We start from the raw sequence: 27,739 nt of genomic DNA on the forward strand, positions 1-27,739 counted from the left end.
TTTTCATTCATTGAAACCCGATCGGCGCGGCGTTGTGCGGCGGCAGCGGCGGCGGGCCCGGAAAATTTATTTATCAAACAAATCTGATGATGTGATTAGACGCTATCGGGCTTATTTGGCCCGCACGGCGTGTGTGTATATTATATATCGATTCGAAAAGCAAACTTTGCCGAGGAGAGACACCCGAGAGAGCAAATATTTGTCAAGTGCATGTGAAAGTGTGTGCGCGACTTTGAAGGGCGGCGGAGCGCGAAAAGTGCATGCAGACAAAGTCAAAAGCAAGCACGGATGGGTCGCGACCACTTGGGGCGAAATTAGCCTTTGAGCCGAAATTAAGTGACCCCGAGAGCCGCCGCCCTTTGAACCCGCTGCGGGCAAAACTTTTTCGCCCCGCGCGAGCTGCACGGGGTGGGCACGCGTGCGCAAAAAGGCTGATCGCCATTCCTCTGGCTCGCATTGTTTTAAGTAAGGGCTGCAGCGCGCATGACGCTTTTGCAGCTCAAATCCCCACGCGACTCGTTGCTCGCAAATACAAATGCAACAAATTATATTGCTGCAGTTTTTGCCCTTTCGAGTTCGCAGCATAATTATACATTCGCTCGCCCTCGACCAACTGCATTAATATAAACGCCGGACAATCGACGATAAATTGCACGCTTGTTTTGCTCCCTGCTGCTTTCCATAAATTATTCTATCGCTGCCTCATTTTTCAACTCTGGTGCAACAGTCATAGTTTATTTGCTGCACATTAAAAAAGCAAAACATCACAGACCAAAAATATAAAATTAAATCAATTTATAAATTTTTTTGTTTGATAGTTGGCGATCAAATGTAACTCTAAAAAGTGCTTATTCAATGATTTTCAATTTTGATCGTATTTAATTGGTGGAAGAAGTTTATTTTATTTCATAACTCTTACTTAGCGTATTTCTTTCCTCCAATTATTCGGCTCAAATACCATTTCATGGAATAATAATAATCAATACACCATATAAATTTTCTAATTAAATCCCTAGAAAAATAATTCGTAAATAATGCAAACAAACACTTAATAAAATTCAATTAGATTACAACGCAATTTTCATTCAAATTATTAATTATATTAATAGGTGCGGCTGTAGTATGGAATTTTCCACAGCACGCGTTTCATGACTGAAAGCAGAAATTTTGATGTATAGATTCCCCCAAATCGGCATATCCATAAATAATAAGCTCCATGCACCGCGCCAGTCGATAAAATTGGCTTTACATTTGAGAGTAAAATCACGTTCTTGACGTTTGCGCTGGCAACGGGAAAACGATTTTTATTGGAAAATATTATTCTGCATATTGCCCAGTGCTTGCAAGAGGGCCCTCGAGAAAGAGGAACGCGAATTTCGTGCTTGTTCAATATTTGCTGCTTTTGTTGTCCTCTGGAACACATTTTCCTCAACTCGCCCAAACGATGCAAACATTTTGCTACGTTGGATTTCCATAAAATATCAGAAGAACATATAAATAATTTTCCTTGAATAATCGATTTTTCATTAAAAAAATAAGTGTTTTACATAAATTTCAAAATTTCGTTTTTATCTTTTGAATTCAATTATGAATTCTTTTTTTTTGCTATATTTATCATTGTTTTTATCTAATATTCAAATTTAGGTTACAAACTATTTAAGCACAGACACATAATTGAATCATTTTATTCTAATAATAATATTTAAATATTAATAGTTATGAACTTATTAGTTATGATTAATATGCAAATCCGCACAATATCATAAATAGATTTATTCCACATATTTTAGCCTAACAATTATCTTATCTATTATTTTATTTAGAGTTTTAAAAAAACACGTGTTAATAGTTGATATCCTTTAAGGTTTGCTAAATAATCTTAAGTTACTATCCAATGCGAGATATAAGAGATTACATCAGATCAATGCAAGAAATAATTTTATTTAATTCATAATCAAAATTAAGATATAAATGAGAAATTTGGTTATTAAATAATAACTTGCGTACCTGTGTACATCATATTGCTACATGATAAAATATTTATGATAACAATTAATAACGTTTAAGTGTCAATAACTTTGTTTATATTTTTTGTAAGATGGCTTTTTAACGTTCTTACAATTATCAAATTTAATATAATTAACGAAAATCAATTCACATTTTTTTTCTATTATAATTAATGGTTGGTGAAAATATAGAATAAATAATACTAGCTAGAAGAGCTTTTGAAAGTAAGGATTGCGTGAAATTTTGTGAGCAAAAATTATTTTAATAAATGCAAAATGGTATGAGTATAATAAATTGCTTAAAATGTTTCGCATCTGAAAGAAGGGCGCTATTAGGTGGTGCAATATCACGCGCAAGATAATAAACAGAAATTGTTGTGGCGCAGAAATACCTGGTCAGGACGAGCGCGGTGGAAATTTAATTGCTAGCGGTTTGCGAGGGAATAATTCTGCGGGCGGGCGAGGGCGCCGTTTGGCGCGCGAAGAGGGCCCGCTCGCGCACGGAGCGCACCTCGCGTCGGCCCGCAAAAAGCTGCGCCTTGATTTATTCACAATCTGCATTGCGGTCGCCTGAGTTATGACTGCAGATTTGGCCTTGCCGATTCGGAACACCAGGCCGGGCGCCCAAATATGCTAACTGGCACTTTTTATTGCTCGAGGGCGCGGCCGAGGGTGGCGATTAAAATTCCTAATTTATTATGCGAGAATGCGCGAGCGAGGGGTAGCGCCTGAAAAGACGGTCATTCTACATCCCAGAGATAAAGGGCACATTCCTCTCTCCCACCCAGCTTTATATATATATTTTAATTAAATAATTTGGCTTTGATAAAGAAAGTCAGAATAGAAAAGGATGCTGCCAAGGGATAAGAACGGGTGGTGTCGATTCCACAGCCACTATATATGTAGAAGAAACGGGGGGTGGGGTGCAAGGGGGCTGGGGTGGATAATTGAGTCGTATCGCGGGTTAATCTTCAAACAGGCGGCGCCACTTGTCCATCCAGCTCATTTTTAAAACAAAGATTTGTTGAAAATGAACGCAAACAATTTTTTAGTATCAAATAGGCTTCAAATTTGTCCATTCACTATTTAAAACTTGTTGATTATACTTTAAATTTATTGAACCATATTTATAACAAATGCATATCCTCCATTGGCCCACATAACTTCGGAATTTCAATTGTATTGAAGTTTCAGATACAGCAAATTTGGCAGCAGACACAATAATATATAAAAATAAGTAATAATTTTGTAAGCCAAGCACACATATAAGCTGATTCAAGCATGCACCAAGTAAAAATATGAATATAAAAATATTTTTGTATAAAATACAATATAAAGTGCTAAAATAACGTTGAAAATAATAGATAAAATGAATTTAATGGAATTAAAGAAATAACATGTAGTTTTATTTTATTACAAAACTTCTTACTCTTAGCACTACATTTTGTTATCTTTTTAAGATTATTTATTACAAAATCTAACCACTAGTTATATAAATAGATTAAATAAATTAATATGTATATTCAAAAATTAATGTAACAAATTACATTTTGAATAAGAAGCAATATCACCGCTTTTTTTTCCATAGATTAATAATTTCCTTTGCAAATTGTGTCAATCACTACGGGTGTTTGCCACAGACAGTACGTATTTACTCAAAACTTTTAGAAAATTTATATATTATGACGAGTACAATTCATTTCACAAATAATAGTGCTTTGTGTTTGAAAATGATTAAAAGTGTTATTAATATGGATCGATGTATCCCACGGAACATAAAACAAAGTTGTCATTTGAAATCATTTAAAATAAAATAACTTGTTCAATAAATGCATCGAATTATTGTTTTCTAATGAAATACAAAATTAAAAAAGGTATTAAAAAATAATATGAAAATAGCGAACGTTTATGCAAAAATTTGGACTCAAAAATAGGTTTAAAACGCTTATTTAAAGCATTTAAATGCAGTAAAGTGAATTGAATAAAATGAATTGAATCTGTTTGAAATATTTCAGAGACATTATGATAAGTGGTATTTATTTCTATGGATATTGCAAACATATTTTTATAAACATTTTGAATAAATTCAAAAGTGGTGAAAAATTGAAATGAAAAAGCGTTGATAAATAAAATATATTTTTTGTACTCACCACCAGTGTTGGCCGAGTCGTGCCTGAGGCCAGGGCTGAGGCCGAGGACCCCCGGGGTGGCTGCAGGTCCCATGCCGTGGTGCGAGGCCGCGTGCGGGTTGTGCGACGCGTGGTGGCCGTGGTGGTGGTGGCCCATGACCATGCCGGCGGCCGAGTTGGGCAGGAAGGCGGCGGCCGCTGCGTTAAAGTACATGCTGCGGGCGGCCGCGCCGAGGGGGTCAGAGGCCCCCGAGAAGTTGGGCAAGCGGGGCGGGTAGCCATTGGGCGTGATGGCCGAGACGCCGGCCGTGGGGCTGCGGTGGTGGCTGGAGGCGGCCGTTGACGTGGCCGCGATGACAGCGGCCGCGACGGCCGCACTGGCCGCCGACGTGGGCGTGTCGTGGTGCTGCGTGAGGCCGAGCAGCTCCTGGATGGCGAAGGGCGATCGCTGGGGCATTCCGGAGGCAGGGGTGCTGAGTACGCTGGGGGCCGAAACGTGAATCGTGGTCGAGCCGCGCTCCGCGTGCAACATCGTGTTCGAGTCTCTCGCTTTCAAGGTAGGCAGCCGGCGGGACACGCTTGTCCGGCGGGTTGCATATCACTCGCAGTCGGTCGGGGGCAGCAGTGGAGGCACGTCCTCTTCCTTTGCCGGCACAGTCACGACTCGCTCAGCAACCCCCACTCTGTCGGGCGCAACCCTTGGTGCTCACACCCCCGGACAGATTGGCCTGTCGGGGGCCTGGGGTGGGGGCAGGCGACTGCTTCAGATTAGCTCGTCTGGGGGGAGGGGCGGCTGCGGCGCCCGCTGGCCACGCCTGGCGGTGGGAGGGTGGCTTCGCTCACGGGTCTGCGCTCGATCCGCCTCCGGGGGCGGCTGGAGAGGCGACAATGGCCCCTGCGCTCGTCGCCGCAAGGATGGTGCTGCTCACGCTGGGAGGAGTCGACGCTCTGATGCTGGCGGAGCACCCGCCAAATGACTCATTCACCGCTGGATAAGCTGGCTAACAGGGTCACCTGTAATCACCACCGAAAGAGACGCTTTAGTTGAATAAATATATACATTTCTTGCTCACTCAATGGTGCGCAATTGGAAAATGAAATAAGTGTGCGGATAAATTATTTAGCGCGAAAATTGCTGCTGCTTGGTACAGTCAGGGAACGTTAAAGGCCATGGAGAATTACTGTGAATACACGAAAATTTGATGAAATAGCTTTTTTTATAATTCTTTTTTGCATTCTGAATGACATTAGAATTATAGATATGGAAAACAATTTGAACAATTTTTTGTGTTCATTTAAGCACATTTTAAAAATAAGGATCAATGAAGAAAGAATAATCTTCACGTTTGTTTTTTTACAGCACGTAAATATTCTAACTTGTTATTTAATGATTCCTTTATTTGAAGTGTGTTTGAATTAAAATTCTCATAATGTAATCATGGTTCGCGCATATAAAAATAATCGGAGCAAAATTCTATAGTTGCCAAGCGCTCTGATTCGGTGCAAATTAACTTGTACCCAATTTAATCAGAAAGCTCAAACAACAATCAATACATTTATAATTGTTCTGATGTGCGAGCCTTGCTTTTAATAAAAATATATGGTTTACTTTATCTATATAAAAATGTATATCATAAAATGTATGTGATATGTGCAATTGTGCATATTTACTGCGTTAGCTTGCAAATAAGCTTTTAGCACGAAACCCCAATTATTTGAAAATTCTCGCAATATTATGCAATTTGAGCAAATTAAAAACTATGCTAACCTCCTATCACATTAAACATTCAATTAAATTATGCTATGCTCTACTCGCATTTCAAATAATTTGACGGACATGTGAACTAGAAGATATTATTTTATAATAATGATATAATTACAAACCCAGGCAAAGGGTTTGATTATCAAATAATTTTCAAACTGAAAATCTCAATAACACAAACATAATTAATGAGGCCATTGAGGGTAATATTGCTTAGTGTACACGCATTTGAAGGCGAGTTTCTTAATTTATCAATACATTACTTCATATTTCCAAGGAAAAGAAAAAGATAACTAGCATTGCAAAAAAGGAGAATGAATTAATTGTGAGTATCTTTGCTTCATAAAAATTTCAAAATAATTGTTTGTTTATGTATTATCAAATTTTTATTGCCGCGATTTTAGCTTTAATTGCATCAAAAAATACTAAATGCCTATACTGAAGTTGCACTATTAATTTCAACGCAAACATTTTTATGTAATGCAGATTAACTTTAAAAACGGTACAATTAATTTGAATTAATTTTAAAAGCGATTTATTCTTTTATATTTAAGCACAATTCTAAGTAAGTCTCTTGCACTTATTTACTAAGTACGGAGCTTTATGGCTCATATTTAATATAATATTTATGAATTAAAAATTTCCAATGCGGGTTTATATAAAAGGTTTAAATGGTAAATTTTTTATTAAAGTTTGTGAAGCGAGCAAAAGGCAAGATTCTTGTTTTACATGAATGGAGAATGAATGAAGAATGAATAAAAAAATTTTTATTAACAAATATTAAATTATTACGTCTGACCTCTTCTTATTCCGATTCTCTCAATCAATATTAACATTCTCAATTAATTTATCAATTAATTTGATACTGTAACATATCATTGTATAATTCGTGTCACACCGGTACCCCAAAAATGTCGTATAAATAATTGTTTGAAGAAGTTAACACTCGAGGAGATTATCATGGAAATGAAGAGATTGGGCATTTCCTCGTTGCAGAAATTTTTTTGATCAAAAACAAAAGGCTCTACTAGTTTCGGTCACAGTGTGCGACCCTATTTCATGGGCAATCGCGCAGCTCGCTAACTAATACAAGAATGATAAACAATTGAATTTTAAATTAATAAGGATAAATAACAATTTCTGCAAAGAGGAAAAAGCCTCAAGCAAATACTGCCAAATCAGGAATATTGATATCCAATGTTTGAATCATGAAATATGAAAGTGATAATATATAAATTTTTTATTTGATTTTGTACAAATAAAATTGTTATAACCTCTAATCAACTAAATTTTTTGGCAATATTATTTAAAAAAAAAAATATATATTAATGCTTAAAATAATTATTTATAAAAAAATATTTTTAACTGAAAACGAATTAAAACATTGGCATTAAATATGTTTTTTAATTTTAAGGAAGATTTTTTTATTTTTATGCCATTATTTTTAGTTAAAACAATATTATCTGGACAAATTTATTGATTGGAAGATTGGATGTTTATGAAACGTGATAGCTCTTACAAGCTGATCAACCGCTAATGAGGGATTAAGCATTTTTTCCGAGTCTCTCAGCAGGCGCTACAGTTGCTTGTGTTGCAAAAGGGGTGCTGCAAAGCGTAGGGGTGCAGTTTTACATGCAGACGGAGAGGGTGGTTGCGCAGAGCTTGCGCGAGCTAATGTGTAATTTAACAAGGGACGCGTGCCGGGTGGCAATGATTTTGAGCCGAAACCGTGCGCCCGCATAATAATCAGTTAGGCGCGCAGTCAATGAGCTGTATATGCGGCCGTGTGCGCGCTGCCACGTTAATAATCGCCCGCGAACGTCGAGCAAAATAATATGCTGCCGTGTGCTGCTCAGCCACACTGCTCTGACTATTCAGGCATCATCCCTTAATTAGAGACTCGCCGCAAATCACCCGCTCCGTGATCACTCACAAATAACTGGCTATTTGCCGCAGGCGCACCTTAATTAAGCGCGAGCAAACCGCACAGGTTCTACACGCGATTAGGGGTAGAATGGAAATTTTGTATAATAACATTATTAACGTCCAAATTAAACTAAAACCCGCAAAAACCTACGCAACTATTTTGCACTTTGTTTATGACAATGAGGTTAAAGTTTGAATATAAATAATTCAATAAATTAACAGTTTAAGCAATATTAGGCGTATTCACATTAGAAAAGTAAATGGTATACATTGCCTGCAAACGTAAAGCAAGATAAAAAAAAATACACCGAAATAAAATTTAATTCATGGTGTTAACAAAATTTCGTATTTGCTCAAAATACCATTATATCTTACTCGATTGTTGTTAATGTTTTTTTATAACTGTAAAAACTTTTTATTGCACAATTCTCATCTTTTCTCTAAATTGCATTAAATGTAAAACTTTGATTGTACTCAGTATGGGCAGCAATGGCCTTTGTGATAGATAACAAACACAAAACATATTTTATCATTTAAAAAGCACAATAGAAAACATGTTTATATTATGAAATTTAATATTATAATTTAATTTTTTTTTCGTTTTTATAAATTTTAAACTTTAATATCAACATTGGCCTTATGTTAAGTTTTATGACGTTAATTTGAATAAAGATATTTCATTCAATTTTTCTGCATTTTCAAGTTTTTTCTGTGCTATTTAAGTACATAATAAAATTATTAAAATACATTTCAGTGCAGGTGAACAATTTAAGTTGCAAATTGTGTTTATTAATGTATCACCGGGCATTCTCTGCCCAAGTACATCATCCATACATTCAATATTTTAATTACTTTTTATTAAAACTAAGTCCTGGTTGTTATCCTTTGAATAAATTATTGAGATTATCAGTTTTACTAGACGAATTAAATCTTGCTGATCTGAAAAACTGTTTAAGTTTATGGCCTTCTATAGAACATTGCAGTTGTTTATTGCTAAATTAGATCATCGGACACTGACTTGCAATTTAGATTCACTAAAAATCTTTGATAATTTTCGCTTCAAATTATGTGTTTCTTAATAATTATTTGTTTATAGCTTTTCACGCTCAACTTGTAAGAGGTCCTCGTCAAACAACCATTTAATATTATTCACTATTTCAAGATTCCAGTTTCCGGGGTTGAAAAATTCTATTTTAGTCACAAACAGGATTCACGGTTTGTTCTTCAATAATTTATATAATTTTTTTAATCAATTAGGTCTGCGTTATTGTAGAAGAAATTCCTTTAATATTGTACCGTTTAATTTATATTGCAAAATATTCAGAAACAAAATAATCTCTCCGTTACTTGGATTCATTATTTAATCACATGAATGAAATTTTTTGCATATTAAATTTATGATCTACAGAAAACATTGCGAAGAGCTTGCTGACTACCAAAATTTTGCTCCTTATAGCCGCACAAAAAAAAAACTGGTTGGGGCATAATGTTTTGCGCTTATTGTTGGCGTTAAAAATCATACTAATTTTTATTATAAATGCCAACTTGAAATTTGATTTAATTTATTTTACAATGTATTTGTGTTAAAATTGTTATCGATTCAACTCATAGATATGTATATTTGAGTCGGATGTAGCATATTTGAATTTAAAAGTATAAATAATATGAGCCGAAACTTGCAACTTGTTAATAAACTAAAAACATTGGAGAGTCAAATTAAAATAATTGGTTAAAATATAATTACGGAATGTAACATTAAATAAAATAAATAATTGCAAAACAAAATAGTATGAAATTTCCTATACCTTTGCAGGAGAACGCGTTGTCTCAGCAAAAGAAGCGATGTCCAGAGAGGAAGCAAGTCAGGTCTTTCAGCAAAAGGACCGCCGTGAGCAAGAGTCAAAATGCAAGTGCGAGCGGCAGAGTCGCGGGGGCGAGTGAGAGAAAGAAAGGCGAATTAAAAATTGCACCTTACAAAATATGTGTACAAAGAGGCGGCAGGCGCTGGAAAACAGGGCCGGAGCTGGGAAATTGGCTTGTGCAGGTGGAAGTAGGCAGGCGCGTCGCAGCCCAGCAGCCAGCCAAATATGCAACCGGGCGTGCAGCCAAGGGGTAAATATCAACACAAAGATAACCCTTCTCCTGGCCGCCGCGTATCGTAATTTCATGCTCGGCAATTTTGCACTTAACAATGCAAAAAGGCGGGCCCGACGCGATTTTTCCCCGCCCGCTTTTGGCCGCCGCCGCGCGCACCGAAGTCTCGGCACTTTTCGGCCGCGCCCGTCACTTTTTAATAACTCGGCGAAGAGCGAGAAAAGAGAGAAGTGTTAATCACTCGTAATTGTATTTTTATATTCACAGTTATTAATGTGTGTAGATTTTAATGGTGCCGCTCGTTCGCTTGCGCACCGGTGCATTATTATTATTATTATTCGTGGCAGAATTTCTTCAAAGTTGAGCTGAGCCCGCCTCTCTCTTTCTCACTCGCTCGCTGTTATTATGATTATTACGAAACAAAATCTGCACGCCGGCAGCTCCCCACAGGGTGCGGATTATTTTTTATATTCACTTGCTTTCGTGCACGTTTTTCACGCAAATTGTGAAAGCATTATTATGTATATGGAGAGAGGCAGCAGGGCGAGTTTTAATGCAAATATAATAAACGCTCAGCACACTGGAGTAGTTTTCCTCGCAGATATAATTATTCTCTCCGAAATATAAAAGGCACGTAAGAATTGTTTTGATGAACACATTTCAAAGGAAATAATAATAATTGCTCTAGGAAATGGAGACGCAGCCGTACAAAGTCAAACATTAAAAAAATTGCAGTCTCGCACTGCTTTCCTTCGAACAAATACAATACTACATTTGCAGTAAACTATTTAAATTAATTTTTAATCAAAATATCATTTATTAAGTAAGTGCATTAAAAATTATTTTAACAAAACTGGAAATGAAATATGAAAATAAATCCTTGAGCATACGGAACTGACATTTTTAAAACTCAAGCTATGAGTGCTATGATTGGCCATGCAATCCAGCTACTTGGAGATTTTTATAAATTTCTTTTGTTGGTGCTAGAAAATCTTGATTTTTTTTTTTTAAGTATAAAAATATATTATGGTAGCTTGGACCACAAAAGCCATTGTGAGCAAAATGATTTTAATGAATATCAAGGAACGTATATTAAATTTTTATGAATTGAGGATGCTGATTTTTAATGAAACTATTCAATATACCTTTATTTACGGTTTTACAAATCTATTGCAAAATAAATATTGTTGAAATAAAAAATTTTTGTATGATGCATATCTTTAATTATGTTTGATGAAATTTAAATAGAGAATTCCACATTCATATGGCATTGTGATAACTGAGTTTTTTAATTTGCAGACGCAATGCTCGAATCTATAAAGTTGTTATATACCGGTGCAACTGAAAGCTCTTTCGTAACCTCAATCACCGGCGTTGACGAGACGAGCGAGCACCAAAGTGAATAACAAATTTGACCAAGTCAGCACCTGATTTGTAATAAACTCGATCCACTCATCGCCGAGAGAGGAAAATACATCACGCGAAGAGAGATGAGAGTTGCGACAGAGTTTGGAGGAATTATTTCAAATTCAATTTGTATTACAAGATGAATGTGGCGCAAGATGAAAGGGAGTCGCAGTCCGATCGAGGGTGCTGAGGGAGCTGATGATGATGAGCGAGAGTTATCATCGCTTTTCCAATACGTCAGATTTGATGCTGTTACTGCACTTCCTTTGAAGTGTGCCTGATGAGCTTTGCGAAATGAGTAATCTTCAGATTGTCGCATACCAAAGAACTTATTGAGATGCTCCAGGCTTGCCGAGATGCAAATAAAGGAAGTTGGAATAAATTTATTTGTTCATTATTGAGTGGACACAATTCAATGTATTTCATAGCGTATCGTGAAATTTGTATTATTTTTTATCATATTCCTTCTCATGTATTTTCAGTTTTATCATAATTAATTTTTGTATTTACTTTAAGTAAAATGTGCATATCAATTAATTGAATGGAGTAAAAATAAATATACTAATAAATATTGTATGATTGATTGAGAAAATATGGAACAATGATCCCTGTTATTTATTTGTTTAATTTTAGGCCCACAAAAATTCATTTTCTGAAAATTGTAAACATGGCTGCCAGAAGAGACGAGAAGTACAAATATTTTAGCAAATACTTCTTCAGCGATAAGGGATTTTTAGTCTGTCAAATTTTAATTCAGACTTACATGAAAAAAATTGATAATAAAATGTTCTAATTAAATTTAAATTATGTTTTTCATTATATTATTTAAGTCATATGAACAAAATATTTCCTCTGCAGATGAAGTATTCAAATTAATTATTTATTAAATCGTTATTCCCGGAACAAATTCCAATTATCCTTTTCCATTATTCCCCAATAACAGCCGTCATTGTTGTCTGTTGAAAAACCAATATGTCATTATGAAGCATTTCTTTTTTTCCAGCGCCAGCTCAAGACGTCAAACGCCTCTATACTATAATCCCTCCTGAAGGCACAAAGGCTGCATTGAACGTTAAAGGGTTATTCCCACATCAATTCAGCCTGAATATTGTATGTATTATCAAACGCTCTCTGTGTGTGCATGGGCTCTTGAAGAAAAAAAAATTGTATACCTGCGCCGAGAGCAGCAGCGTACACACACACACACACACACGTTCGCTTTTATTGAATGTGTGATGTGCGAGCTGGAGAACGAGGCGAGATAAGCGTTGCGCGGACAATCGCTTTGAATGCTTCCCATTCAATAATAACATTATCGGTTGGCACTCGAGGGCTATTCTCACCAGACGTGTAATCATGTAGTGACAGTTGAAATCAGCATAATGGAGCCTGCCGCGGCGCACAAAAACGTAGCCACTCTGTTCATTACAGGTGTGAACAGCCCCATCAAAATAAAAATATATAATATTTCTATAACTCTCGATCAGCCCGTATTAGGAAACTCCTCGTTTGCTACTTGAAAAAGTACTCATTGGCAAAATGTTTATTTCACTTGCATTTTTTCCAATGATGCTACCCAAAACTATAAAAAAGCGTTGAATTGTTTAATGACCAATGTGGAAATGCATTATCATTTTTAATGTACCATTAGTGATGCATCCCATTAATTACAGCAATTGCTTTTGTGAAAGATCAATAAACAAAATTTGCAACTTATTTGGAATTCTTTTTGTATTATCATAATTTTATTCTACCGGAAAATGTCAACTGTATTCAATTAAAAGTGAAGAAATCGGGCTTTTTCCTCTCACTGTACAAAATTTCTTTATTAAAAAAACAAGACGGCTCGACCAGTTTCAGTTACGGTCTCTGACACTATTTCATAAGCAAGAATAATACAAAAAATTAGCAAATTGAAAAATCACGTTTTTAACAAAAAATTCAAAGTATTATGATTAAGGGAAAAATACCTTTAAATTATTTCTCTGAAAACCCGTTTTCTAAATTATAATTTCATCAGAGAACAACTCCTTTGTATAACGCCAAAAAGTTGCGCTATACATAAAAAATTGAGGTTTTTCAATAAAGTTAAAAAATTACATTCTGCAAATTATTTTGGTATTCCTCAGGGATATTTAAATAATTGAATTACGATTAAAAAATGTATTCCGCATCCTCTCAAGGTATAAGAAATTCATGAAAAATATTATTTAATAGAGCTTATTATGAAACAAAATTATACATTCAAAGTTTGGAACAAAATCAGGTAATAATTCAAAATTGCAAGATAATTTTATTTTTTTAGATATGTTTAACGCCACAACTTCATGCCTATTGATTTTTTTTACACAGGTTTTTTTTCACGCCAGGTAGGATCACATTTCACCCCCTTAATTATAAGTTGTGAATTGTGAAGAGTTTTGCGCAAAAGAACGAAAGCTGAATACAATTGTAAAAAGAATTGAAATTCGAGACCACACAAGTTAGTAGAAATCCATTCATTCATTATTCACATCCTCATCGATTCATAGATAAATTGTAATGATTTGGAAAGTATAATAGTGCATCATTGATATGGACCATCATTGCAATCGTTGCTCTCAGAAATCTCATAACATTTCATTAAAACACTTTTGTGCGCACTGCAAAAAAGAGAGTGAAGCCCAAATAAACATACTCGGCGCGTCTCGATAGATTCCACGGTGGTTTTCTTTCCGCGGCTCCAACCATTCATCAGTGTGCGAGAAAAAAAGCAAGGAATTTTTCCCTTGTGCAACGCAAGGAGCACGCTCGTATGTGTGTATTTATCTTAAAAAGCACATATCTTTGAACTGCCATGCAGGAAACTTTTATTTTGAAAGAAGCTGTCATCATCGTTTATTTGCTCCAAGCAGAATAAGAAACGCGCGGCTCTGAGCTGCTGCTGGAAAGGTGGTCTTCCTTTTGCTCTTGTGGCTCCACATTGATTGCACCAATATCTTTTATTTATTAAGTCCAATTTCAAAGTGCGTTTCTTTCCAGGGCAGGTGTGTTATTAAATTGCAGGAGCGTAAAACGTTTAATCAGTCTCAACAATTTGCGATCAAAGTTGGTTTTTGGTCTCTCATTTACACCACTCTCAATTTCACATATTTTCACACTTGCAAGACTCAGGATTTTGCCATACCAAGTTTATATCTGATCATTTTTTACTTTGTATTTATTGCAATTATTAATAAAGGTAAAAAATAAATAAAGTCTAATTTTAATTATAAAATATTAATTAAAAATTTGAAATATTCAAAGATTTATTGTTTGATGACTGATTTAATCTTAATTCTTTGACGGCGAGTAAAATTTTCCATTTTATTTTTAAATTCCAAAATTTTCAACATTGCTTTTTCATTGATGTATACACATATTAATTGATCCCGTAATGAATGCTCAATAGGCGGTTGGAACTAATGAGTAATTTGCTTTGTAATACTAATTAATTGCGAGAAGATGCGTCCATTGAGCCAATGATCGCGCCGTCCAACCGCACCTGTCATGCCTCTCAAGTCGAGATGAAATGACTATTTTAACTTGTCCATTGAAAGGGTTAAACATTCTCATTGTGCCGTAATAGGCGCCTAAATGCTGCGGCTCAAATTGCTTTTGTGGCCGTGTCAACGGGTTAGAAGAAGAGTGTGACTCGGCACTCTTGGCAACGGCCAGCGAAGAAAAAGCTGCAGATTAAGATCAGCAAATTACACGCGGACCAGTTCAAGAAAAAAGCGTCTCATCAACGAGCATGGAGCCCCGCATTAGACTCGCGCGGAGAGATGGACTCGCTATTGTCCGGTTTGCTCAAATGGCACCTAATGAACTGCTCGCCACCATAATTATACATTCAAGCATCAGGATGTGCTATCAAAATTATATATAAACCTCTCGCGCGCTTTTTATAAACCATTCTCTATCAGGCACCGAGTGTATTTTTAAGTAAATATTATTGCAGTTAATTCTGAAAGGCGTCGCAACGTCAAGATGGAAATTTATTGTACAAACATATAAACACACCAGTGTTAATAAACACAAACGTTTCTTATATTTGATAATTCGTCATTTCTTCATTCTCATGGTTCAGTCGGGCTTTATACACGTTTAGAACTCGTAAACAAAATTATTCCATTGGCGGCTGGAAAATATATTTTCATCCATTGCGCGTGCAGCAGACGGCCATGATATACGTGATAATAAATAATTGTCATGCTGATGATTGAAATGGAAAACAAACAATGCGGCCTTTCATTCATAATAAATTTTGACGTGCATGGCTTTCTGATGGCTCAAGAGAGGCTTTCTATTTTATTTGTCTTTTATAGTCCCCTATTCTCACTGTGTGAGTTATTTTCCTTTTGAGTTATCTTGAGTTTTTATAAGATTATAAATTATTATATTCAAAAATCCACAGTTTCAAACATTTTGCAGTTATGAAAAGTTGTTTCCAAAATTTATGCCAAACTTGAAAAATATTATATTAAATTAATTTTTATTGTCTCTCTTCATCAGCAGAAATTTTCTTTTCGATAGATTAATAGATACTATTTATATGGAGATGTAAATTTTAATATACAATATTAAATATTTTTTTTTAAACAATTCAAACAATGTTTTGCAAAAATAAAAATATTAATAATTCCGAATAATATATTATACAAAATATAAAGTTATTTTTTTTTTGTAATATTATTGAAAACGTTTTTCAGCAAATACTGTAACTTCAATCCCTATTGTTAGTTGTTTATTAAACCCTGACATTTACAATTACATGACACAAGCAAAGACACTACTGTACACTAATTAGAACATAAAAAAAACACGCATCCTAACGTAGTATTATGTAGTTGTGAAATTAACAGATGTACTTGAATGATTGCTTATCTTGCAACACTACGCAAAAGGAGGTGCAGAGCACTATACTTTCCCTCATTACAAAGCTATCCAAACAAGACAATGAGCAGATGGGGTCAATTTTCGTCCGCTATCAATGGTGTGATTTTGTGTGATGAGTATCTGTTCTAAACGAACGGGGTGCTGTGGCGGACACGACACGTGGTCTTTCTCCCACGCCAATCTCGACCCTCGGCAGCATCCCTAGACGAGCGGCACCTCACTCGCTACAACTAGACAAATCACCCTATTCACCTCATAGAGCCCATGTGCCGCCCTCTCAACAGCTCCGCTCATTCTAAATCAGCTTTAACGTGACCACAAAACTAACGTACAAAGGCCAATAAGCTTTTTTGATCACGGCTGGTTTGTTTTCTTTCATACATGGACTTCATAAATAGTAAAAATTATTCCAACTATTTAATGGAAATATGTGTATATAATAATAAAAATATCTTAAGAGATCCTTTTGGGTATATATCGAGTATATTCCAGACTATATTTTTTGATTGGCACTACTGCACTGGCTGGTTGCTACCGGTTTATATAGGCAGTTTTTCTTATCACTTGTGTGCGTTTTTCCTACATCTGAATGTCTACTTTCCTTACACTTTCATTGTTAATTTACAGTGTTTTTTTTTTTGTGCTCCATCAAAGTGTGTTTCAATGGTTTATCGGAGAGTTTTTTTGTATTTTTCTTGGTTTTATTAGAAATTTATGTCTGAAACACGTTTTCTTAATCTTAAGATCAATATTACACATGGAATATTATTATAGGAACAGAAATTCATTCAATTCTATCTCAATAATAAATGCATCTTTAAAAACAGATTTTTGTGAATGAAGCTATTCTTGTATTTTTTATTAGAGCTCAAAATGAAGCCATTATTAAAATTTTTGACCCTGATATGAAAATTAAATTTTATATTAGTTGTGTATATTTGTTAAATCGCAATTTTTATTTCTGGTGCAAGATAGTTAATTGACATATCGGCCATATATCGCCAAGGCATTTTCTGCCAAAATGCTGTACTGTATATTTTAGTGACCAAACCTGGAGCAATCTAGTTCTCAAAGTCCCTCAAGCAGCTTTCTAAAACAATTATTATAACCACCACGAAAAATTTACTGTACCATTAAAGTACACAAAAGACAATTACCAAAAAAATTGCTCACCACACGTAGTTCGATGTGCAAGCATAATTACGACAGATTTTCGGCACTTGGTTTCACAATTAGAGCGGGCACCTACGGTGATTTCAATTATTACGCTCGTCAGGTGAGAAAAATATGTGTAACGACCAGTCGCGTATATGAATAAATTCACTTTGTAAATTCACATAGTGGTGCCATTGTGTTTGGCAACGGGATTCAGGACGGTGAATATAATGAAAAGTGTACACAGGGCGTGCGAGGTGAAATTTGTTGACTTAACAAGTCGTGACCACAACAATGATTGTTAACTTCTTAATCTGTTGATGAGAGGCTGATGAGAGAGCCTCTCGTCACATCCAATTAGACCCTCCATTTAACCACTTTTTTGTGCACATTTGGCGCATGAGAAGCAACGTGCTTATTTTTCACACACCCACAATCTAAAGGTGGATTGCACAAAGCGGCATGAGAAGAAAAGGCCTGTGCCATTAATAAAGACGAAGAAACTATAAATTATATCTCGACTCGAAGACATACTACATATTTATATTTATTAATAAATTCTAATTTGAACGTTCGTATTTTTTTTTAACTCTCATAGTTGCGTAAAAAATAAATACGAAAATTAAAAAAACTTAATTATATCAAATATCATTATCTCATTTCACTAACTTAAATGTAATTCCAAAAATTTTAGACAGTGCAAGAGCTGGCAGCGTCATTACCTCATATTCCATATGATATATTTATATATTAGTCCAGGATGCCTTTGTTCAAGTGCTGGGTCGAGTTGCCTCTAGTTTTGACGGGGGTTGCGCTCTCGAGAGTCTGCTGGATGGTCACACAAAAGTTACAATAACAAAATAACACATGCTGCAGTGCGAGGGTGTCACCCGATACTCGGCTGCACCGCAAAATGTGCGCCTCTTCACACCGCAAAACACACAGCACACGTTCGCGACGCGCGGGTTGCAGCAGCCCCGGCCGTGCAAAGGCGTTGGTCGCGCTTTGCTCAACGGAAAACGCTGTGCCGAGTATTGACCCCCCGAAAAATAAGGATACAAAGATTGGGATCTACTCATCGGCTAGATTTTATTTTATCTGATAAGTAACCGATTTTTCCCACGACTTTTCACATGAAGGTGAAAGCTGTAAAAACTTGCTATTGTCTTTTTTATAGCACAAAACATATCAACTTACTTAATGAAAGTAAACAGTACAATTATTATGGATTAAAAAAAAAATGATAAAAAATATGATTTTAAAAGAGAATGATCATATTATAATGTTGTGGAAGAGCACATATTCACAAAAATAAAAACAGAGTGCATATTAATTTAAAAATAAATTCTTTAAAAAAAATTACATTATAAATGAATTTTGTCCCTTTTCTTTTTCTACTTTAATTGAATTTTTTTATAAACTTTATTAATTTTCATTATTTGATAATTGTAGTTTTGATTGTTTCCTTTTTTATTTTATTGTATAATTTATCGTAATTTAAATAAGAAAACAAATAAAATTTACGTTGACAATATAAATAATTATATAGCCTCTCCTCTTCTTGACTGATATTCTAATATTAACATATAATTAAGCAATCTCTTACATTATTAATTATATGAAACCTTTACGTATTGTGCAAATTGAATTTCAAATATTGTTAGCTCTGAAATATTAAACATTCAACCATGCTTTTCTTCCATGTAATTCAACGTACAAGTGCGCATTCAATATTTTAATGTCTTTCAAAAAAACCTGAAATTTCAATATTTTAAGAGAGTTCTGGTGTCACTTTAGAATATAACCGAATGTAATTAGACGTGGTGCTTGTTTTAGTGATTACTAATTCGTTAAGCAGTTTGTTTTCTCAAGGCTTGCGTTAAAAAGCTGACAAGGCCCATTTGAAGTTGATGACTTGACACTTCTCGTCGCGCCTCAGACGCTTCTGGCTGCATGGGAAAGAAAAGAGGCATCTGCCGAGAAGGAGCCACCCCCGCCGGAGACGCGGCCGCCGCCGCCCGAGCCGCCTCACGGTCCTCGGGCCAAATGCTCTTCGTGTTTGCTGAAGAAACTCGAGAGAAATAACACTTGACGTCTTAAATAACCGCTGCTCAGCGGGCGAAAAATAACTTAATGCGCGCGCGGTTGATGTATTTGCTGGCAGCCTGCGTTCGGTCTAGTGTTTGGTGGGCCCAAATAATTTAATACTCGACGACTTGATGAAACTAATTTGCACCTCCGACAAATGTTTTGTTTGAATATCAGACAATGCTAAGGATAAGGTGATTTAAGTTGATATGAAAACAAAGAAGCTCTTATAATAAAATATAAACTTCCTCGCGCAATAAAAAAAAATATATAGAGACGTTATTGCATGAAATCAGTATCGTGAGAAAGTAATCTCACTGTCAGCATTTTAATTTTTTTTTCTAATAAACATATTAAATAAATCATACACACATTGTATATGGGAAATTTTATGATAACACACAGGTTTGGATCATTCTATTACCAAAAAATTGATATGAAATTATTTTCAAAAAAGTCTTATAGATTGAGTTAGAAGATAAATACTTTTTTTATCATAAATTTTAAATCACAGCACAACATTTGTTGTTTTTGAGCTCAAAAAAAGGCAGTGGAAATTTAAATTATGTAGAATATTATTTTTTAATTTACTTTCAAGAAATATTTACTCTAGAAAATTTTTCATTTATTGTTTGATTTTTTTTTATAAATTATTATATTTATTAGAAATTAACAAAGTCTTATAGATTGAGTTAGAAGATAAATACTTTTTTTATCATAAATTTTAAATCACAGCACAACATTTGTTGTTTTTGAGCTCAAAAAAAGGCAGTGGAAATTTAAATTATGTAGAATATTATTTTTTAATTTACTTTCAAGAAATATTTACTCTAGAAAATTTTTCATTTATTGTTTGATTTTTTTTTATAAATTATTATATTTATTAGAAATTAACTTTTGTGTCAGAATGGATAAATATGTAAGCAACCAAGAAATTGTTTTACTAAAAATTGACTATATGCCTAACTTTACAAGAGGGATAACACGTTTAAGGTGACAATCGGTCGAAATCTAGCAATTGAATATGCTCTGGAAGTGAGTGAGAAAAAGACGGATTGAATGAAAGAGTGATGCGGGCTGCGTGGTGACAGGTGTCGGTCGCTGGCTGAACAAACCACCCCCGAGAAAAGAGGCATTGTGCTGATCTGGCGACTCCATCTCTAATTCCCACGAGCTGTCACAACACTCTCTCCGCTCGCGAACGCACGCAAACACACGAAATACGTTTTATTTCGCAAAAGGATTTTTCGTGCCCGGCCGCAATTTATCGCGCACCAACAATCTCCCGATTTTTGTGAGCCCATTCATTATCTCCATTGTCAGGTGCATCCGCAATGGGTTGCTTTTTAAATAGATATCCTCCCGCGATCGGCCGCGCGGATTTCACTTTCCTGAAATCCGATGATAATGGGTTGGTTTCATTCAAGATTGAAGATTTCCATTCACAAATGTGCGTGTGATTCACCGATGGGAATCATCAATGAAACCAATACCGAATGCACTTTTATGTCAAACTTTTTTCACCGCTCTTATTCATTTCCATTTTTGCCTTAAATATACACTTCGAGTGCATTACAATGAGTATTGCAGGAATAAAAGGCTGTTTTTAGAACGAGAAAGTGACAGGTACTTCCGTACCTTTTTGGAATAAATGAGAACGTGGTGAATAAGAATACTTTATGCAGTTTTTATTTAATATGATCTTACTATTTTATATTTTAATTTGTCGAGAGAAAAATATTCTGATAGAGTTAAAATCAATCCTTATTTTTTGCACTACACATGTATGCAATATAATGTTATGTTGCAAACAAGTTGTATTTTGCTACATAATATTTTATAAATACCCTATTTTCTGTTATCTTCAATATTGTATTAACGTTGTATTTGGGCAGTAATTGCCGGATGATATAGCATAATAAAATAAAATTCAAAAGTTATTATGGCCTTTCATAATTTATATTATATTTAATGTAATGCCATTTTTTTTTTAAATCACATTGAAAAATTAAAATTGCATATTTATAAGAACTTTTAAATGGGCACCATCAAGATCAAGTGATAAATAACAATTGACTGTAAGATTGTTTATTAATATCTTAAATAATAAGGCAGGCAAATTTATATGCCATATTAATTGTATGTTGTGACAATAATTTTTTAGTTTCAATCGAAAGGAACAATAAAATGATGTATATATTAAATATTAAATTTAATAAAAAAACTTGTAAGTATTTCAATTTTTTTCCAACCTTAAGAATTTTAAGCAAATAGTTGCCTTTTGCACATACATATGGTCAAAAAAGAATAAAACATTAAATTAGTTTTAAGAAAAAGCATTTTTATATTCAAGTTTTGTTAATCAGTACTGCACATTTACTTCAAAATCCATTTTTTGTTTACATTGTTAATTTCATATTTAAATGTAGAGACCGGGCTTTTTCCTGGTTGCAGAGAATTAATTTTATTCAAAAAACTTTTGAAAAGAACAATTTTCTGAAACGAGGAAAAAGCCCGATCTCTTCATTTCAATGAGCATCTCCTGGAGTGTCAACTTCTTCAAACAAATTCATATTTAAAACCTATACTGTTTAGTAGCAAAAGTCATTTGTCAACTGGAAATTTTAACGAGGAGGAGAGAGATTGGTGGTTAGATATTTCTGCTTTTGTGTATGTGTCTTGGCTCGTTCAGCATGCGTTGTGCCGCCGGATACGTGTGGTTGATTTTATACACTCATCATTTTCCGAAGCTGTTCGTCACGTCTTATACTCTCGAAGAAAGACGGTGTGACGCGGAACGAGCAAGAGAGCGAGCGCGGATTATGCAAATTGTATCGAAATAAGAGATGGAGGCAACTCGTTATCGCGCGATAGAGAGAACTCGAGAGGAATCGCTTCGTTATTATGACTACTCGTGGCTGCTGATGCAAATTTGGTGATTTTCCGCGATGGCGGCTGCCGCAGCAGTTACGAGAAAGACTTTGACGGCGCCGCACAGCTCTCTCAAAGAAACAAATTAGATATTGCCACGCTTGGAGGAGCAGCGCGCAGAATTCTCTCTGCGCCGCGTTTATTTAAATTGACTTCAAATTAGAAGAATTCGCGTCTCCGCTTTTGTTCCAAATGAGGCGGCAGAATGTGCGCCTGAGCTGAATTTGGCACTTTACAAATTGAGCATTTGCTGTGCCGCCGTGATAAAAAATTATTAGGAAAGGATTTTTTAAGCAAAATGTGTCGCCAGAATTATATTATATTATCTCCGTGTCATTATTCGCTTCCTCTCCATTTCACTTAAATTATCTCTCATATTACACGATCACCTCTAAAGAGTTTTTTTTTTTTTTTTTTTTTTTTTTTTTTTTTTTAATTTACATATTATAATTTTACACTTGAACAGCTTTATTGAAAGTGGAAAATATTGAAAAATAATCCCGAAAAATTTCCTTGTAAAATATTTTGTTGATTTAAAAAAATTTAATCAGGTCATATTTTTCCTATACAAAATTCTCTAGTTCATTATTTAGCATTTGAATAAACCATGCTGCTCTTCACGCAAGATTTATAAAAAGGAAATTCTAAACAAAATCAAATTTTAAATGAGCCTGCACTTCCTATGCTTATTGTCAATATAATAATAGTGCATAATATCGCAAGCCTTCCCTATCAATTTATGCAATTTCAGTTTCATGCATGTTGTGCAGTTGCATTTTTGAAAACTTAATCTGCACCGTCAAACCATGCGAGATCGGCTCAAAATTTGTTTCTGTTAATAAAGGAAGTGAGACAAATTGAATGGTGCAAATAAATTGAAGACTTTGTATGCATGTTGGGAGGCTTTCTTTGAAAGAGGTGGGTCGAGAATACATTGCATTAAGATCGCTTCTCTTATCAATAACTGCAGATCATATTGGAATTTGAGGAATTAAACACAATTAAGCATGAAAAGTGCAAGTTAAGCTTCTGCGCAATTCAGATAATAAATAAAGTTTTTTAAGCGAGATTGTAAAAACGTATAAATATGAATATGAATTTATACAAATTATGTATGAGTGGAGACAGTGACAATTTTAATAACATCTGCAGAACGTCAATATATTACTGCATCTATCGTAAAAGGTGCGGTTGCATTTCAATTTGAAGGTAAACAATCCCTTGCAATATTTTAAAATTCGTTGATCAATCGAACGTCATATTTTGCATGTATTTGTTTGTATTATTATTACATCTGATGTCTAAACTTTTCATGTTTTTCTCCAGTCTATAAATTTATGTATAATGGAAGGACTGAATAATGTTTAACCATACAAGGCCATTCAAATTATACTTAAGGATAATAATTAATACCATTCTGTAAGTTACCGAAAAAAATTTAATCATTCCTTATATATTCAACAATCAAGTATCTTTTTGAATAAATAATATAGGTCTTTATTAACAACTCATTTGAGTACTTCTTTCAACTTACAACTTAAAAGATTGAAATAAAGATTCACAAATTAGTTTATCAGTTTGCGCGACGCAGGGTTTCCAAAGTTTTTTTGTTTCCATTTATTTTTAAAACAATCATTAATGCTAAGGTTTTTGCACTCGGCCAGGAGATAAGGGTGCATCTCCTACTCCATTCGAATAAATATTAATTATTAAAAATAAAATTTAGCAGTTGCTGGTTTTTGCCAGAATTCAATGTTGGGGGATTTTTTCACGCAGCTAAGGACACCGAATACGAAATGGCGTGTATCAAATTTCGCCTTATACCTCTTTGGGTGACAACGAAACGCAATAACAGAAGGGCAGCACTCAATTTTCCTCTTATTTAATGTGCTGCCCAGAAAGTTGGCTTTGTTAGAGCGCGCCGGGCCGGGAAAGACGTCACGTGTGCGGTTTTTCTGACGATGAGAAAGAGAGCTAAGGGTGCGAAAGCAAGCTCATCTCACCCTGCAGCGTCGGCGGCGACAGTGGCGGATCAGTTTCATCTCGTCCTTTCTTTTTTTAATTATCACCCTACCCTACCAATTTTTTCGCCGTTAACGGCTCGGGAAATAATGGAAAACGCCCATAGCGCAGAAATTGGATTCATCTCGCCCATTTGCAAGTGGCTTCGTTAAAAATCCTAAGAAGCGAGCAGATGAGGCGTGATGTTTCAACACCCGCGCGCGCTCCTCACTTTTAGCTCCGACCAAAGAGAGACGTTTTCTTTTTGGATAATCAAAGTGTCAGGTGTCACATCATCATTTAGCTCGACAAGCTCCGCGCCAGATATAAAGTAGATGCTCATTATTTTTGACGCTCGCCGTGACGACTCAGCGAGAACTAAGCATTTAATTGCCGTTAATATATACAGTTATTTTTAAAATTGCAAATAAAATTTGGAATAACATTATAACTTATAAATATTTTAATACAGTTTTCAATATTACTAAATTTTGACTTATTTTTATCTAATATGAGAGGTGATTAATTTTTTATTTTAATTTTTAAACATTGTGAATTTTTATTATTATTTTGTAGATTATTTTCTAGCAAAGTGAAAATATTTATAAATAATTAATTTTCACTGTTGCTTTATACAATTAGTGTTTTTCTGGCATATTTAAAATATAATGTTCTGTAGGAGCGTCACATTGTTGCACAAACTTGTACACAATACGCATAAATATGGCAGGCAGCTCTGCCAGCTCTTGGGAATTTAATTACAAATTGTCAGAATGATAAAATCAAGATATGATTTTTTTTTCTTCTTCTTTAAAACACTATAAATTTATGAAAGAGCATTTATTATTTAACATTATTTAGTCAAAGCGACAAGAAGTTAAATCTCTCTCTGTGACGTGCTGTGGGAACAGGACGGAAACAATGTTGCATCATCTACAGAGGAGCTTCTCCTTTTCATGTCTAAAAAATTGGCTCATTTGCGCGAAAATGCCCTTGCAATTTGAAGAAGATAAAAAGAAAAGGGCCTATGTAGCAGAATGTTTGCTTTGTGATTCACAGAATAAGTGCGTGCTCAGCAGAGGCACAAACACAGTCATACTTTTCCACACACGCCATCGTGCTTTTTGCCAGACGTGATACGATAATGCCTTTTTTGCTGTTTAGCCAGGGAGAGTGAGAGGAACGCATCGCAGGCTCTAGAGTGACATCGCTAATGCTAACTAAGCCAATTTCCAACTTTGCAACACTTGCGCTTCCTCGCTCCAGGGACCTTTTGCCCTCATACTGGGACGCCAAAGTTTAATTGGAATGGTGCAATTTAATTGTCAATGCTAATTTATTGTGTTGCTCTCAGTTATAGCAATACTACGTGTCAGTTGCCATTTGATTAAATAAAAATTTAGTCATTAAATTCAAGAGTTTAGATACATTCGAGAGTGAAAAAATAATTATTTAAAAGCAATTACAATAATTAATTATTCAAATGTAAACCTTTAAGATTAAATTTTGTAGGTATGCAAGCACAAGTTATAATAAAAAGGAAGTACACATTAAAAATATTTGTGAATATAAATAAAAAATATAAACGAGAAATAATATTGAAATTACAAGTTCAGCGAAATGTGATCATGCCATATTTTAAAAGACTGTAAGGGAGCCTAGATAAAATTAAACAATTTAATTAATGCAATTTAAAATTATTTTCCTTTTAACAATTTATGCGAATAAGTAAATTATTTTTTTGTTACACGCTTAATGATATATATTTAAAATTAGAATATTTTGCTTACTTTTATTATTATAGTTAACAGCAAATAAAATCAAAATTTTTTACTTATTCAGTTTCAGCGGTGTTTCTCATAAAAATGGAGAGAAAATGTAAAGAAAAATATACGATCTTGTTAAACTCAATTCGTAATGCTTGAGGTTGAAATACAAATTGAGGGCGTGAATGCCTCTTTTCATAAAATTATAAAATGTATATCATCCTCTTCAGTGTGCCACAGGCAGCAATTTTGATAAAAAGTTGATGAAAAACGAGATTGGCCAGATTTGTGTTCAGGCAGGCGGATTTTTTTCCGTCGAGTGGAAAGTTTCTTTTTTGAGAAACGCGTTGCTCTGGCTCTCGATGTAATTATCGCGGCAAATAATGCGCTCAAAATGATACTGCCGAGAGCACCCTGCTCGTAATAAGATAGAGGGAAGATGAAAAAATCCCGATAATGCGGAAAGAGGGAGACTCGGGAGGCGGCGGCAGCAGCTATCTGTCGTGTTGCTAACTAAACTAATCTACCAGTTTGCAACACCAACTGACGAGCACGAATCCTTTTTTGTGCGTCGCGCGCGCTTAAGGGTTTATCAAGCGAGTGGTTTTTGGTGGCGGGCGACGAAAAATCACACCCCAAAAGGAATTATTGCCAAAATCCACGAGAGAGTGAGTGTTCGCCTCACAATCAGTCGGAGAATGGGAATGCTTGGAGTAAAAGGCAGGCGAGGAAGGGCTCATCAAAAAAGCCAAAGTCGCCCGCTCATTAACTCTTATGGTACTTTTCGGCTCATTCCTCCAGAACGGCGAAAGAAAAACCGTCTAGCAATGTGAAAATCTAGAACATATTGTTTGTTATGCAAAACACTAAATAAGGAAAAAATAATTTTTAACTAAGAAAATAGTCATGAGAAATACTGCTAAAAATTTATTTTAGTTGAAGATAAAAAAGATGATTTTTTTCATAATAAATCGCCTATGCTGACGTTAGAGCTTCTATTCATTCGATTAAAAAAGTCACTCCTTTTTGTGTAGGAATAAAAAGGACGAAACTCAAAACTGAAGAACACGAACATAACATTAGATAAAAACTCAAATAGGAATTTACACTAAAGTAAATCTGATCATTTTATCTTTCAAATTTGTCTCCTTTTCCACAGTAGATAATTCATTATAATTGAAATTCATTGAGCTAATCATAATTATGAGCGTATGACATGTTAAAACCACATCAATAAATAAACCCAAACTTAAAAACCAACAAGGCTTGAGGGGAAGCAAATATATTTGTATACAATGTAGGTGAAGTATGAGATTGCTCTCTGATAATATAAGAATTTACTTACACAAAACAAAGTCATAGAATAAATTATTTATTTAAATATTTGTATCTTATTCCATAAGAAAAAATAAAAATATTTACTGAATTAAATTTTAATAAATATATTAAAAAATTTTAAAATCAAATTATAATGATAAAAAAAAATGTTAAATACATTGTTAAGCTTTTTTTTCTTTTTAACAAAAATTGCATTTACATAGTTTAAAGATTATAGCC

General features: G+C 34.7%; 1 protein-coding gene across 3 annotated transcripts in view; it reads right to left on the minus strand.

The window, feature by feature from the left end:
- LOC132199928 (visual system homeobox 2) overlaps positions 1-27,739 on the minus strand; it is a 90,459-nt gene that overhangs the window by 46,277 nt on the left and 16,443 nt on the right. For 2 of the 3 annotated variants that reach the window (XM_059625037.1, XM_059625035.1), the window contains exon 2: positions 4,157-5,149. In XM_059625037.1, coding sequence (XP_059481020.1) covers positions 4,157-4,667 — 511 coding nt within the window. In that variant the 5' untranslated portion in view covers positions 4,668-5,149. Of the gene's footprint in view, positions 1-4,156; positions 5,150-9,628; positions 9,879-27,739 lie in introns of those variants that run through there. The other variant, XM_059625036.1, reaches the window with a different exon arrangement.

The sequence above is a fragment of the Neocloeon triangulifer genome, unplaced genomic scaffold (assembly GCF_031216515.1).
Source record: "Neocloeon triangulifer isolate White Clay Creek 2 clone unplaced genomic scaffold, ASM3121651v1 ptg000014l, whole genome shotgun sequence".
Classification (NCBI taxonomy): domain Eukaryota; kingdom Metazoa; phylum Arthropoda; class Insecta; order Ephemeroptera; family Baetidae; genus Neocloeon; species Neocloeon triangulifer.